The sequence below is a fragment of the Lagenorhynchus albirostris genome, chromosome 18, assembly GCF_949774975.1.
Source record: "Lagenorhynchus albirostris chromosome 18, mLagAlb1.1, whole genome shotgun sequence".
In the NCBI taxonomy this organism is placed as follows: Eukaryota; Metazoa; Chordata; class Mammalia; order Artiodactyla; family Delphinidae; genus Lagenorhynchus; species Lagenorhynchus albirostris.
Window position 1 is genome coordinate 23,175,513 of NC_083112.1, and position 16,867 is coordinate 23,192,379.

The 16,867-nt window shown below is 45.4% G+C and overlaps 1 protein-coding gene across 11 annotated transcripts in view; it reads left to right on the forward strand.

Annotated features, from left to right (window-relative positions):
* ENOX1 (ecto-NOX disulfide-thiol exchanger 1) overlaps positions 1–16,867 on the forward strand; it is a 611,047-nt gene that overhangs the window by 472,623 nt on the left and 121,557 nt on the right. For 10 of the 11 annotated variants that reach the window (XM_060129461.1, XM_060129462.1, XM_060129460.1 and 7 more), the window contains one exon: positions 15,084–15,190. The exons of the other annotated variant lie outside the window; for it this stretch is intronic. In XM_060129461.1, the coding sequence (XP_059985444.1) occupies positions 15,084–15,190 (107 nt within the window). The remainder of the gene's footprint in view (positions 1–15,083; positions 15,191–16,867) is intronic. 11 annotated transcript variants of the gene reach the window in all.

The following is a 16,867-nucleotide window of genomic DNA, read 5'->3' on the forward strand; positions in this document are numbered from 1 at the left end:
TGACTCTCACAAGGAAGATAGGAAGGCAGCCACACATTAGAATAGGAGAGGGATTTTGGTTTTTTCTTACAATACCCGTTGAAAGAAGCACTTGTTAAAAACAAGCCCCCCATCATGTGGCTGAAAGAATGGGATGTGTCTAATATTATACAGGTAGAAGCCAACCTAAGTGTAAGACCACCGAGAGATAGACAAAGAAGTCCAGCACCTGAGGATACAAACGTCAGTGTTTTACTCCTGATAAAAGCTGAATTGGATAATGGGGTTGAGATCTGCAGCGATGACGGGCTTCCTGATGCTGGACCTGGGGGTTGAGCATCCAGCCACAGGCAGCTCCGAGGACCACAGGCTTCTTCCTGTGGAGCCTGTATCCATATGTACCACATCACACGTGGAGAAGCAGGCGGGAATGAGTACAGGTGACCCTCGAACATCGCACAGGGGTTAGGGGCTTGGACCCTCTGCAGGATGAAGAATCTGAGTATAACTTTACAGTCGGCCCTCCCTGTCCCCAGTTCCATATCCGCAGATTCAACCAAGCACGGATGATGCAGTATGGTAGTATACATAAATGGACCTGCACAGTTCAAACCTGCGTTGTTCAAGGGCCCACTGTACCCTGTACAGGCAGGCTGGTTCACTTGCTCCCTGAAAAAGAAGAGAATGAAGGGCTAGAGCAGGGCCAGGAATTTTGGAGGAAGATCCCACCTCATGGAAACCGCAAGAATGGAGATTACTGTCATAGATAACACTAAGATACCTCACCTGTAACACATCAAAATTTAAATTCTTGCTTTTAGCCTTCAAACCTGTCCTTCTTTGGTTTTTTCCTTCCCATTTTAATAAATTCGCAGACCAAAATCCTGTAAGTAATTTTCACACCCACCATCCCCCACCACCAAAGCCCACATGTAGGACAGCAGGAAATCCCATTGTTTCAACATTCAAAATTGACCCACTTTTATTCATTTTCACTGCCACCATTCAAGTGCAGGCTGCCTGAACGATGATAAGAGCCTGTTATGTCAGTTAAATATGGTGTCCACTTGTAAGTAATAGAAAACCCAAGCAAACTTTATCTTTACAAATGGAGCATTTTCTTTTTATACCCAGTGAAACCCAGATTTGTTGGCACTGATTCAGTGGTTTAAGGCTGTCAGGCCTGAGGTTTCTGTGATACTATCAATATTAACCTTCTTAGATAGTTGTCTTAAGAGGGCTGCTGTTGCTCCTGCCATCACATCTTGTTTTTACAAGCTGGAATCACATAAGAAAAAGGAGAGGAAGAAAGGAAGAGGAAGGGGTTGCACCTTTAGAGCAGGAAAGCAAATTTGCCCAAAGATCCTCAGTAGGCTTCAATTTATGTCTTGTTGTGCAGAATTATTACACCTGGCCATGCCGAGCTACAAGGAAAATGGGAAATACACTTTTTTGACTGGGCCCATTGCTCTCCAGAATAAAACTGGAGTTCTCCGAGTTAGGAAGGAGGGGAGAATGGCTACAGAGAGACATTTTGCAGTTTCTGCCGTGTGCCCTTTCCACCTTTCCTCTAGCTCAATCTATTTTTCACACATTGTCTGACATAAGTCAGAGCACATCTTCCCCATTTAAATCCCTTGAGTAGATTCCCATTGCACTTACAATAACATTCATCCTCCCGGGCCTCAAGCTCTCCGTGCTTGCCTCTTCAACGTCAGCTCTCCCTCACCTCATGAGGCATCATCTCCACTGGCCTTTTCCTGCCGAGCCCGTTAAAGCTACCTCCCACCTCCGAGCCTTTGCATATCTGTTCCCTCTGCTGTGCTCTTCCCTGTACTCTGCATGCTTCCAGCCCTCTCATCCTTTAGGTCTTGGCTGTAAGGCCACCCTTTCAGAGAGGCCTTCCTGATCCATCCTCTCCCAGCAGGCTCACCATTCCTGCATCTCATCAGGTTCCTCAGGGCGCTTCTCCAAATGGGTATGACTTAATGAATTCTCTGGTTTTGGTTTATTATAATAAATGTCACAAAGGAAAGGACACGACTCTCCTAGTCATCAGTATATATCAAGTGCCTGGAACATGGAAATACGCAACAAATACTTGGTGGATGAGTGAGTGAATGAATGAGTACGTTGGAAGGAAGGCAGGAAGGAAGGCTGAAACAGTAAGCTCAGAAGTTTCCAGGAACCTTGTAGAACAGTTTGGCATCGGTGTTAGCACTGTCTGTGGGTAACGGAGTTTCACCTTGCATGTGTAATCAAACAAGTTGAAGAAAGAGCTCACCAGCTGTGCTCTTGTTGGAAACTGCTGTATTTTACCAGATGCTTGGTAACAGGCTAGAGGATGTTAGGAGAGTTGGGGTAGAAGAATAAACACAGAAGTTCATGTTGACATCTCCCCAGTTGTCACTGTCTGACAACCTGTACCTTCCCCATCTCCCTATTACTGTTTGAGAGATTCCCCACCCCCCGCACCCGCTTAACACTGTAATTTGATTCTGGGAACTATTTCAGCAGCCAGCAGATATCAACAGGGATTGTGAAAACCCCAGCTGAACTTGACAGCCCCCAGAGCTGTGCAAGGGGTGCGCGCCCCAGCCACAGAGGGCCTGAGGGGCCTTCGTGTGAGTCCTCAGTAGCCGGGACCCTTCAGGAGGACTTGCAGATGGCAGGTACTTTCAGTGTGAGCCTCAGCTGGAGTTAAGCCTGTGACGTAGAACGGGAGCATTGCAGAGCTCACTGAGCCATCGCAGAATTTTCCATTCGTTTTTATGTGCTTTTACAAAGACGACAGTTCCCCAGATGCAAAGGGGAACCAAATTCTAATGTGAAAGTCACCATAAAAACATTAGCAGTAACCTGACTAGCCTGGTAGGTGTGTGTACATTTCCTCATCCTTTGAATTTTGAAATATATCTCATGTCCTGTCTGGTGGAGTTATGTTTGTTCGTCTCCACCGCATTTTCTGCTTCCCCAGATGGCTTCAGGGTGAGTTTGGTGTCCATACACGGAGCAACCTCTAAAATAATAGCTGCGGAAGTCCACAGCAGTCGACGTACTTGCCGTATTTTCCAAAAGTAGAACCAGTCATCCCCCCACTTATCAGCTTTCATATTTCTGGCAAACACCACAGGAATCCCATTTGGCTTTCTCTTTTAGAATTAGATTCGGATTGTAAAGCACTGGGATTCGGGAATGACATCTCAGCTCTCCTTCTCCAGAGTGGCTGGAAATTTCCTGGTTATTTGACAGTTACTCCCTCCCACATAAAAGATCCCCACAATGTCAGTGTTACGCTCCTAGAATTCCATGGCAGCCTCTCCATTGGAAAGTCAAGTTTCAGGGAGTCGTTCATAGGCGGTTTGGAAGCAGGTCTATTGTTGAACTAGTTTATTACAGCAAGTGGGGCTGGCCTGGTGTCCTGAAGAGAGGGCCCACTGAACAACTTCCAGGCAAATTCCGGTACATTACAAAGCTCCAAGCGCAGTAAAAGTGTGGGTCCCTATATAGATTTTGTTGGAAATAGCCAACTGGTTGACCAGGAGAAGGGAAATTCCAGTGCATGTTAGTCCATTAAAATGGATTAAATGCACATATCTACTTGCCTTGCTTATCCTTGCTTTCATATTTGAACAAATAGCATGTGTTCAAAAGGGAAAAAAACCCCAAGAGCCATGAATAATTTAAAGGTTGAGATTTATTTCAAGGTCTACATCAAAGGCCAGCAGTTACCTTCTAGCTTTGTTGGTGTTCAGTTCTGCCAACATTTGTTTAAGTTCTAACCTTCTTCCTATCTCTGGCCTTCACCCCAGGATGGGCTATGTAAATATAATCAAATAGGCATTGTTTCCATCTGAACCTTGGCATAGAGTGTCAAAGGGCAGCAACTAAACCCAACCAAGAGTTTGGGAAGTATGGCATCCATTCACTTCTACTTTGGATCGTTTTTCACCTGTGACAATGGATGTGCAGTTTTCAAAGATGTTAGATGAGAGCATCCTTTAAACTGGTGGGGCACCTAGGGCTTTCCCTTCCTTTCTGGGCCAGCTGGATAGATCTCATTCACTATATATAAAGAAAGGAAAAAAAAGTTCAGTACAGGTGAATCATCTCATCCTTATGTCATTTTATTCTCATATCATCCTTATCTCATCTTTATGTCACCTCTCAGCCTATCCGTTGGGCAGAAACTCCCCCAAGTTTCCCAACTGAGAGACTTTCAGGTTTTGCTCTTCCTTGCTTTTTAAACATTTATACGTCAGAGGAACTCCCCATAGGCCTGCCCACATTCAGGTTTTCAGTTATGAGCAAAGCTTGTCATTTCAAAGCTCAGAGAAGAGCTGTTTATAAAGTTGAGGAAACATGTTCCACAACACTCAATTATTAATGTGCATGCCAGGTTGATCAATTGTCCATGCCTTGTTACAACACACACACATCTGATGAAAATTTAAACACTTCATAATCGTCCCACTCTGGTAATTTCCCAGCACACTTCCTGGTAAGAGAGGAGAGAGGGAAGGGAGCAGAGTGGGGAAAAGGCAAACGGGAAGCAGAAGGTGATGGAGAAGGACTTAGTAATGTTAATTTAAGATTATGTGGGGCTTTCCTCGTGGAGCAGTGGTTGAGAGTCCGCCTGCCGATGCAGGGGACACAGGTTCGTGCCCCGGTCCGGGAAGATCCCACATGCCACGGAGCGGCTAGGCCCGTGAGCCATGACCGCTGAGCCTGCACGTCCAGAGCCTGTGCTCCGCAACGGGAGAGGCCACGGCAGTGAGAGGCCTGCGTACCGCAAAAAAAAAAAAAGATTATGTGCCATAAGTATTAGCAGGATGGAAAACTAGAAATTGTTGAGTGTCAGAGCTGGAGGGGACCTCAGACCCTCATTGGCCCAAGCCCCCTCATTTTATAGAGGAGGAAACTTGAGTTTCCAAGAGCAGCCCTGATAGGCCCCTGTCATTTCGCAATTTATGGGCAGATTAGAACCCAGGACTCTTGGCTCCTTGGACAGTTCGCTTTCTCTGTGTGCGTTGTGTTTATGGAAAATGAAAAGGATCAGAGGAGGATAAGTATAAGTTTATAGTTTACAGGGGGGTGTGAAGAAGTGTGCTGACATCACACTGAATATAAGAGCTGCTACCTGGTCAGAAAACAAAGTCTTTGCCTATAGCACGACCCTCTATCCCCCCTCCGCACTCGTACTTCCTCCCCATCCCTTGTCTGAAGCATTTCCCTTCCTCCCCAGGCCAGAACCAAAGCTCCTATCACACCTCCAATATGAATCTTTTCTGTCTGTCCTACGCATAACCACCTCCCTTTCTCCTCCCTTCTGTAGCGCTTGTCGGTACTGTCTACTTGGGCATTTGATGATTCTTTTAAGCATCAGGTTTGGGGTTTTGGTTTTTTCCTCCAGCAAGATTTTAGGCTAAGCAGAGACAGAGACCGTTTGCTGTTCTCTTCTCCCGCCTCACTGCCCCACTTTCAGGCGACGTTCTTGTAAGCACCTCAGTATACAAATATGGGTTGTTGATCCCATGTCACAGGTGGAAATGAAAGTAGTATTGGAAATTGAGCTGGAACCTAATAACTGTGAAACACATTCTAAATGTTGGTTTGGGGGGTAAACCGTGATCTTAACTGGCTTTGATCTAATATACCATTCTCCTTAAAAGTGAAATACATAGAATATGCTTTAGTTGAGAATTTTGCAGAAGTAGTGTTAGAGCACTGTCGTTGATGTTATTTTAACCTGGAGATTGGGAAGGTTAGAACTGTCATGCAGATTTGTTTTGTGCATTTATGATAGGAAATGGCATCAACCTCATCTTAGATCCCGAAAAAAGCCGACAGTGGAGAGTTGTGAGCCCAGCTTGACCATAAATTAGCCAGGTGACTTTAGGAAAGGCCTGGAAGCTCCTTAAGTCTTCGTTTTCTTATCTCTGCGATGAAAGGGTTTGACCAGACAGTCCCCTAGGTTCTCTTCCCACTCTGAAAATTCGGCTGTCCTTATCGTATCAACAACTTCGACCCTTGAACATCTCTGAATGTCTGCACACAACAAGTACCTGCCGGGATGTCAGTAAGTCCGGAGCTGATCATAGAACAGAGGATCAGAGGACACTCTCCGTGCCCGTCCGGACTCTGCCTGGCTGTGGAGGTTAAATCTCCAGGCAGTACTGTAAGTTTTAAGTTTCTTGAAGGCAGATACGACGTGTTCTTGACTCTCTGTGCAACTGAAAAAGAAGTACTGATTAGTATTTGTGCTCAAACAAAAGAACACTGTCCAGGGAGACTCGTGACAGAGTAGCCGCAGACAACGTGAGAGAACATCTACTTAAGGAGACAAACTGCTTAGGTGTGCAGACCCCTGCTCTAGCAGGTAGCCTTGAGATCCGCAAAGCCAAAAATATATCCTGTCTGTTCCTTCACAGAAAGTTCGCAGACCCCTGTGCCATGGGATGACAGAGGTAGGAAGGTTATTCAGGACTGACCCCCCTTGACCTTGGGATTAAAACAGGTGGAGATTTTCGCAGGCCACACAGCTGCTTAGAGGGGGAGCTACGGCCTCAGAAATGCAGGCTGCGTGACCCTCCCTGCCCGCCCGCGTGCCCCCAGAAACGCTGTGCGACTCCTCGACCCCTAAAAGCTCTCCCTCGGCCCCACCTCAAGCTTGGCCTGCTGAGGCTTTTATTCAACAGTGATAAGCAAAAGCAGGACAGCACGGATTTTAGATGAAAGCGTGTGCTGAGCGTGTACCCCGGAAGGAGTCAGTTGCAGTCTGGTAGACAGGTGAGCAGGGGCCCTCTTTCCAGACCCTGGGATTCTTCCTTGCTGTCGTTCACATTCCTGAGAACACTTTTGGAAAGGGCTCAGTGCAGCTTCCTGCCCCATCACAGCCGCAAATATTTGTCTTCTTTGCAGTAGGAAATTCTGGTCACCTTAACATTTTGGACCAGCCGTTGTTAAAGCCTTTCCTGCCCGCCTTGGCGCTCTCTGCAGCCTCCCTCTCAGCATTCTCATGCTGGGATTCACCGGGGCTGCAAGGACCAGCAGCGTCTCCGGATCTTTTTGTCCCCAGTGCCTAGTGCGAGGTTTGGCACGGGGTGTGCTCCACAGTGTTCGTAAGACCTTGGCCCATAGTACAAATGCATAGACAAATGGGTATAAATGCACGATTTGAAGTTGCACAGATGCTATTTTCCATCCCCAGCTTCACCACTTGCTAAGTATATGACTGGTAATAATACCCTCTCTGTGAATCTCAGTTTCTTTCTCAGTGAAATGGCCATAATAATAGCACCTGCCTCAGATCGTTGCTGGGGAATTTAAATGAGGTAATGTTTTAAATCAGAGGTTCTCAAACTTCATTATGCGTTGGAATGACTCGGGGACCTTGGAAAAACAGACTCTGCTGGATCGGTGGTTGCCAGAGGCAGAGGTTGGGGGGTGCACGGAAGGGGTGAAGGAGGGCAAGAGACACAAACTTCTAGTTATAAAATAAGTAATTCCCGGAGATGAAATGCACGGCCCGACAGCAATAGTTAACAGTACTGTATTGTGTATTTGAAAGTTGTTAAGACGGTAAACCTTAAAAATTTTCGTCTCGAGAAAAAAAACTTGTAACCATGTGAGATGACAGATGTTAACTAACCTTGTGGTAATCATTTCATGGTACGTACATACTGCAAATCATTATGCTGTGCACCTTCTGTTTACACAGTGTTGTATGTCAGTTACATCTATCTCAATAAAACTGGGAAAAATGTTTTTAGGAAAAGAACCTGCTGGGCCCCACCCCCCCGAGTTTCTGTGCAGTACGTCTAGGGACTACTTGCATTTTAATAAATTCCCAAGTGATGCCCACGATGCTGGGCCAGGATCCACACTTTGAAAACCACTGTTTTAAGTCATCGAGCATAGTGCCTGGCCCAGTAAGTCTAAGTAATCAGAAGTAGCCAGCTCCTGTTACCTGATTCTCCTGGCACCACTCATGGAGTTGACGGTGACCCAGAGGAAAGCAGGGTCACCCTTTTGAGGGTCACAAAGGAGAAGGGATACCCAGAAACCAGGTCTCTTCCCTTCTTGCTGGATGGTCAGTCTTCACAACAAGCCAGTTACTGATCAAAAGGGCAGTTCTGATGAGTCTGTGGACTTCTTTCCGTGATTCACAATGGAAACTGCAAATGCGGACAGCTCGGGTTCAGAGAATCGGTCATCATGTAATTCAGGCCTTTTCTCATTGATCAGGAATGGCAAAATTTAACATTTGATTACCAGCTGTTGACAAGGGATAGGAAAACAATCTGAAAAATACTTGCGGGCATAAAATGTGAGTGCCACTTGGCGATAGCTCTCAAAAATGAAAAATTCATACACTCTGTTATATATTTTTTCCACTGCTGAGAATTTCTTATAAAGATTTAGGTAAGAATGTGTCAGAAAGTATGTCAGAAAGAGGTTCACTGCAGCCTTACTGATAATACACGTAGGACTTAAGAGCAAGATACAGCACAGTGTATGTATCAATAATATTGGCACTTTATGTAAGTAAACCAAGGTTACACATAGTGTACTGTATGTATAACTCTTTCTTTGGATGGATACTCTGTTAACAGTGGTTACCTTTAAAGAGAGACACTGGATGGGCGGTAGTCAGGAAGGGAAGATAGACTTTTACTTTTCATTTCATTCATTTTTTTCTTATAGACGTATATTACTTTCATTTAGTCAATAGGGATCATCCAGACAGGGTGATTGATTGGATTTTCAAAAGCCTAATAGATGCTATATATCGTAAGGAACCATTAAAATTATAATAGCTTCATGGATTTTTGTTCCATTACTTTCCAGAATATTTGAACAGATGCATTAATAAGGGTATCTACAGTTCCCTGAAGTGTATTGGGATTTATACTCTACAGAGCTTCAAAAGTCACTGTCTGCCTAATATCTTACCATTTATTGGAACAATGTCACCGTTTCCTGCTTGCTCAGAATTTGCCAAAAGCACCGTGTTTCTTTTTGTGTAATTTGATCCAGCATGTTTTTCTTCCTATCCTCACCCCACTCCCCAAAAGAACCAGATTTCTGGCCTCATCTAGCCAGGAAGTTCAGAACCGTGGTACCTGCTGGTGGCGTTCTGGCCTCAGGTTCAACAGGGCTGGAATGGATTCACAGGGTTACACAGCATGGCTCTTTTTAGTCATCTCAAGACAAAAACCCCAGAATGCCCTTTTTCCTCCTTGACTTGAAATTCCGGTCCGTGCCTCCTTAATGTATGGGTTTGATGGAGTTAATTCTGTTTCCTGGGCTTCCCGCCAGACTCACTGGCTCCTGAGTGAGGACCCAGAACACAAGTGAGGGCGCAGGAATCTCTCTGGGAATCACTCTAGCAGCTTCCCCTGTCATGTTCAACACTAACAGCTCCTCCCTCTGGCTTTGTCTCACTCCTCTGGGCGTCCGGAGGGCCCAAATCACTTATTCCACTCGCTGTTATAATTCTGCAATCCAGGGCCAAGGCTCCTCAGTCCCACCCTAGCTTTTGGTATTTAAAAACAACACTAAAACGCTAGTGGGGGAACTCAGCTCTTTTCATTTGTTACACGCCTTTGAAAATCTCTTAGGAGCTCTTCACAGAGGATTTGGGAAAATGTTATCCCTTAAAGGAAAATAAAATTTCCTCTGAACCCCACAGAGTTAAGGCTCTATCAGGAGCCTAGATAGCATTAAAAACAAAAATTCAGCTTGGAAGATTTGTTTGAGGTGCTCTATTTAGGCAGGCCTACTGTCTATAAGGACTTAATCGGTTTCCCTTGGTATCTGGGAGACTAAATGGATTGAAAGCTCTCTCACAGCTGCTTAGCTGGAACAAAAGATGCAGGAGGTGTGGGGGACTCAAGACACACACTCAGGAGCACATGGAGGAAAAGGTCTGGGTTTGCTCTTTGGAGGAACCTAACCTTTCCCTTTCATTGCTTCCAAGGCTTTTCTGCCCAGAGCTCAAGAATCAGGAGCCTCGTACCCCCCCAGAAGTCGGAGGTTTTGTGCTTGGTGCCCGGCCCCTTCCCAGGGAGCTTGTTTGAGCGTGTTCTATTTCTGGGTGTTTACCCAGAATGTCCTGTTCTGAGCTTGTCTTTTCTGAGAAGACTGAAGACAAGTGCTTCTCAAGATAATTGATCAAATTCTCTCTCATGTAAGAAGTCTGTTCTGAAGTCCGCAGATGTCCAGACATTTTGAGGTGAGGGGAAAGTACAAAAAAAAGGTGGTTAAATGACCTAGTCTTAGGATTTTTTGTTGAAATGCTGAAGAATTTATACACATGTGTGTGCATGTTATGTGCATAAGAGAATAATCTGTAGTAGGGTGTTCAGTTAATTAAACACAGAGGCCATTAGGGGAGGCTCTAACGTCGTGGAGGCCTAAGTATGCAAACCAAAACCTAAGCCTGTAAGTGCCTCACGGTTAAGAAACGGAAACCTGAGGACAACCAGTCACAAATAACCAGCTAGGTTTTGAGAGACAACCAAACAGTAATCTCCTGGCTTTGCTTCTGCCTTTTCCCTGTGAGTCTCTCCCCAACTCCTGTCAATGGTGCACTGCTAAACACTTCCGGTTTGGTGCCGCTCGACTGGAATCCATTTTTGTTGAAATAAACTTCAAACATTTTAATATACCTCAGTTTATCTTTTAACAAGAGGTTTGTCTCTGCCAAGAGTGATTAGCAATTTCCTCAAAGCTCTATTTATCCTCCACTAATGTTCACTTATACCTGCTGGAAATGTACTAGGGACTCTACTGTGACACCTAAGACGGACATTCCAGCATACTTCAGAAAAATCAGTCCCTTTTAATTTTTTCGTTTCTCTCAAATAACCTAATTTAGGCAAAGTTAATACAGAGGATTGTGGGAGGGCGGTTTGCAAGGTGTGAAGGGTAAATATTAATTCTCTTGCGGAGCGCTCTTTCTGTCGTTAATGCTTCCCAAATGCTGGAGTATTCTAATTGCCATAGGCTCGTATGGGGCCGCGCAGCCACCACTCTGTAGACCCCTGGGTGGTGAAGGCGCCGGTGGCGGTTGATGTGAATCTGCTCTGCTCTCAGCTCAGCGTCTGCATGCTACCTTTCTGAACAAAGGCCAGTGCCATCTTGTTTACTGTTTCTGTCTTCTCTGAGCGGTGAAGTAGAGAGTTAAAGATTCCACTTAGTAACTACCTGTAGTTTTACTGTGTTATGGAATAAGCAGTGTGAATTATACTGGAGAAGTAGTGAGTGGTAGTCGGATTCAGGGACTTGCTCTTTGGTGTTTCCTGCTGCAGTGAAGAGAGCATGGTCTTTCCCTGGGACGCCAGTCCTAGCGGTCGCCCTGATTTATGGTTTTAAAAATATGCCGTCTTTGAATCACATTCATTACGGCATACTCTTGGAGGTAGTTTTTCACTAATGATGATGAATTCCTGCTGATCGTAGCACTCTTCTGAGTCCTTTTGTGTGCCCAAGATCTTTCATTTGCAAGACGAATGGCTCATTCAGGGACAGCCTGCACAGAAATGAGAGAAGTCAACTGGACCCTAGAAATACTATGCGAGTATTTTTTAAACCTAAGCTGAGTTACACGGTTTTTGTTTTTTGGGATTGAGGGTTTTTTTTTAACTTGTTAATATGTGGGGGGAAAGTATAAAACTTAATAAGAAAAGAAGTATAAAAGTTCTCATATTTAGTTTTGCTTTTAATTAATTATGCTATTGAAAAGAATACAATTACAGGAAATAGAGAATGGCCCAGAAAATTCAAGTCAAGTCTCTGAATTCTGACTTCTTTCTGAACCTCCGGTGTGTATTCCGGCTCCCTCTGGATGACCTTCAGGCATCTCAGATTCAGCCCGTCCAGAAGTAAACCCCTTATCTTCTTTCTCAGACCTCCACCTGTGCTCTCGGTCTCTGATGTGCTTCTCAAGTTTGAGTCATCCTGGTCTCTCTTCTCTCCGGCCTCACAGCAAGTCAGCCACCGTGTCCCATCGACTCCTTGCTCCTCCCTCCATTCCAGTGCTCTGTCTTAATTCAAACCTTCATCATCTCTCCCAAACAAATCCTACTCGGATATGCCTCCTCTGGCCTACAGTATAAAGTCACAGTCTGGCTTGGCATACACGGTCCTTCCTGACTTATTCCCACCCACCTTTAGCCCTCTCCCCACCAGCTACTTTCACACAAAGTCCTTTCACAATTCCATGGCCACCTCTGAACCGGACGTCCCTGCCTTCTCTACTGGGCAAGCATTGGTTCATCATTTAAGACTTAGCAAATGTTGTTTTCTTTGGGATGTTCCCTGTCTCCATCTACTGAGTTAGCTATCATGTCCCCATAGCTGTCATCCATACCTCTCTTGCATAGGATAATTATCTGCCTGTCTTTCTTGCTCCCTAGAGACCATGGTCTCATCAAGGGCATGGACTTTGTCTTAATCATATATTTCTAGCAATCAGTGTCTTAATCATATATTTCTAGCAATCAGTCAAATGCATGGTGACTAGGAGGGTCTCAGATGTTTTCTCAATGGATGGATGAATGAATGAATGGAACTTAAACCCTGGAATATGGTAATAACATGTTCTAAATAACTGAGGCATTGGGGCTTCCCTGGTGGCGCAGTGGTTGAGAGTCCGCCTGCCGATGCAGGGGACACGGGTTCGTGCCCCGGTCCGGGAAGATCCCACATGCCGCGGAGCGGCTGGGCCCGTGAGCCATGGCCGCTGAGCCTGCGCATCCGGAGCCTGTGCTCCGCAATGGGAGAGGCCACAAAAGTGAGAGGCCCGCGTACTGCAAAAAAAAAAAAGAAAACCTGAGGCATTTACCCTCAAACAGGGAATATCTGCAGGAGTACATGCCTTGAGTAGATATTAGGGGATCCATTTTTACCCTTGAACCTGTGCAGAGTCTTTCTTCTAAGTACCTTCCCTTCTGTACTCCTCCAAGTGCGTTACTGGTCTCTCTTACCTTCCTCCCACTCCACACACGCATGTATGACCACGTAATTTTCTCTTTGGTGTATCCCCTTTATTAAGAGCCTTCTCCAATTGATGGCAGAATTTTGACTTCTATCACCCAGATAACTCAGCCTCGACCTTTCCTGTCCTCTCTCCTCAGGCCTGGTGTCAGGACACCACAGTTGTTACTCTTCTAAATGCTGCTGATCAAAGAGGTCTACTATTAAAAGCAATGAGACCCATTACTCTTTAACAATCCCGTGATCACCACCCCCGCCAGATAGTCTCATCAGGCAGTGGATTCCACCACGGGCATTTTGGGCCGAGTGCCCTGTGCTGCCCGTGCAGCAGGCATCTGGGGGCCCCAGATGGTCCCAGCCTCCCTGCAGGCAAAGCCATAGGAAGCCCAGGCAGTGGGGGTGAGCCAGTTCTCCTTGGCCAGCCACGGGCAGTGCATCCAAGCAGAGCCCTGGGGGTCGGTGGTCAGGGGAAAGTCAGCCCTGGGAGCAGCTCATTGTGACTAGTCTGGCAGCGTTACTTCCTCCAGGTGAGGCAGGAGAGGGGAGCTGCATGCGCTCAAGGGCAGCGCGAGCTTAGCTTCAATCCTCCCGTTACAGGCGAGTGCAGCAAATTCATCAGGAGACTTGATGATCAAGTTTGATAAATAAGGAGATTTGGACTTGCGATCTTCTTGAGTTAGAAAACAGTCCATGTAAAACCCCTGCGAAAATCACCCATAGACTGAGAAGTAGTTGCTTATTAGCGTTAGAAGATATTTACCATGTAGTGAGTGAAGGGAATCTGCTTTCTTCCTTTCCTCCATCACACACTTGTTTATTTCTAATGTTTGAAATTGGGGCACCAGGTGTTGCTCTTCTGTGGGGATTCTTCTATTACTCTTGGACATTCCTTGGACACCTGGAAGATGTGGAAGAGCTTTGATGTCCTTTTTTTAGAATAGAGCCTTGGGAATCACTTTAGAAAGATTTATGTTAAGTAGAGCGTTAGCATCCCTAAGCAGCTCATTTTGACTGTGCCTTCCTAACTAAATATTTAGGAGTTCACGTTTAATCATACGGTTCGTTCAGTGCTGTAATTTCCTTAATCCCGTGCTTACTAGATCAATAACTGCTTAAGCAAGATTGAATCTGCAGTTGGTTGACCCCCGCCTCTCACATCCACTACTAAGAGCCCATCCCTTTCCCTGTCTACGTTTGTTCACCACCCTTCAACGTTGATCACGGACGTAGCGCCTCCCCTGGAAGCCACAGAAGTGCTAAATTAAGTCAAAGTGTTAGAGTTAGAACTTCCAGAGTGTCGGGAGCCAGAGGGAGGAGAGCCTTATGAAAGTTAAAATGGAGTAACAGAGAATGGTATGTGGCCACGATGAACTACGAAGGACGCCGTATGGTGTTGAAATAAGATCTGCATGCGGTGCTGCTGGTTGGGTGAGCCTTGGTCTGTCTTGAGGTGAAGGCAATGGCTCCCATTTTCTGCCAGAGGGCTGGAGGGCTGGCTGTAATGGGTGCAACAGGGGGAGAAAAGGGGACCACGGGGTAAAAATGGCCTTGAGACTGAAGGGAGATATGACACAAACTACTCATTGCCCCAACTTGGAACTTGGACACGGTAATGTCTTCTGCGGGCTGCACTGGGGTCCTTGAGATGGAGACCAAAAGCAAAAAGAGATGTGTTTGGTTCTTCCTCATTCAGCCACTCCCCCCGGGCTTCACTTCTAAGGCTCCAGTCCAGGCATTACCTGATCTGTATATCTATATTTGCGTGTCAACACCAGTGCCTGTATATCTATAGATCTAGGTGTATAGATGTACCAAAGCATTTTTTTAGACAAGAGGTAACAAATGCTTGGAAGCAGATGTCCATGAACTTCTCCCAGTCGTATTTAGAGTTTGTTTTAACCTAAAGTTATGGACACAGACATGAAGGGAGACCTCCCCCACCTTGCTGCCATGTAAGTACAAAAAGGCACAAATGGGATGGATATTGATGATGTTATTTCTGCTGCGACATCATCCATAGACTCCTAGTGTCTTTGCTTTGCTTCCCTGTAGTGATCACAACATAAATTACTTGTCTTGTTTGACTTCCTTGTTCACCAAAGTTGAGCAGATTGTGGCCGTTTTCAACGCTTCTACCAGACAAAAAGCTTGGGACCATTTCTCGAAAGCTCAGCGCAAGAACATAGACATTTGGCGAAAGCATTCTGAGGTTGGTGATTTTATTATTACTTTTTTAACCACCATCACACAGCTGGATTGGCAGGGAATAGTGTGGCTGCAGCCATGATGGTTTTTGTCACAGTGGGCGGTCATCCCGCCCTCACCGTCAGCTCCAGATCCAGCTCAGATTTGTTCCTTATCCAGAAGAGCAGCTGACTTAATGCTTAGAGGACAGAGCGCTTGTCTCCCCTGCAAAGGGAGAAAAGCATCTCTCCCATTCGTAGTAAAGAGCTCAGAAATAAGACACTCTGCCTAATCACTGTGCAAAACAAGAAAAAGAAAAAGTGTAACGTAAACTAGAAAACTAGTTTTTAAATTACTGAGTTTCTTTTCAGTGTTCTGCAGCATGATGGTGACGGTTTGCTCTTTGGCTAGAAATGGCAAGTATGCCTTTCATCCACATCTTCTCATCCTAAGCAATGTCTTCGTCCCCTGTGCTAGCCAGCAGGTCCTATCAGACCTCTCCCCAGAGCAGATTTCCTCAGGGAAGTGAATGTCCAGGCTAGCCCTGTCCACCCTTCTGCATCAATGCATGTGTGAAGTGTGAGTATCTACCCCAAGGCAAGAGTTCAGAACTTAACCTTCGCTGCCACCTAGAAGGACCAGATTGTGTCATTAGTCACTGGTGGTCCAGCTGTTATTTTTAACTCCTCAGTGTAGTGTACGCTTTGAACCTGTAATTTAAAAGTAAGTATACTGTCTTTGTTTGCTTCTTCCTTTTTTTTTTTAATGAGAGAATGTTTTTCATTTGGATGCCTCTCCGTCTCTAGCATGTTACTATTAAAGTTCTCTAAATGATAATCCCCTCTTTCCAAATCCCAAACTTATAGAAGGTAAGGTTTATTAATTTAATGATTTTGGCTCACACTTGTAAAATAAGTTCTATGTAGAGTTTGAGGAACCACAGAGTACTGCAGTATCAATCATTTGGGGAGCATTTTAAGTGCCCATTAACTAATGCTGAATTACAGTTGAATACCAGTGGCACTTGACGTAGCATCCACACGCACACCAAGTGAATTCTTTATTATCACTGTTATTACGGTGAGTACTGAATGACTGCGCAATAATGGGACACTTAAAAGGCTAGTGCAGTTTATAATTAAGAAGGCCAGTTTTTATTTTGTTCACAAATACCGAGAAGGTGCTTGGTGACTGATGCAGGAGGCGGGATTTCTCTTTTATCCTTCGGGGGCCAGAAAACCAAAGGATGCTTACCCAGTGCTCTCCCAGACACTGACTTGAGCCCCATGTCAAGGTTGATTTTCATGAGGAAAGAGTCCCGAAAATCAATGACGAAATACATGAATCGAGGGTTCTGAAACACTAATTGGAATCCATAAACTGTGATTCAGATTTGGGAATGATCTGCCTGTGAATTGTTTATTCATTTATTTATTTTTGGCTTCACATAAAACCAGACACGATTAAAAGAAACGTTAAGAGAAGGGCAGGTGGCATGATGCTGAATAAACCCGGGCATAAAAAAGACTGTCGTTAATCTGGGAGTGGCGGCAACTGTCCGTTACTGATCTAAATCACGCTTCCTGCCACGTCGTATCCCGTTCCCCCAGCCCTGCCTCCCCCGTGCAGGGCCATCCCCTCCCTTGCTGGACAGGACACGCAAAGGCTTCCAGCCTTGTCCCAAGGAAGCCTGCTTGCTTTG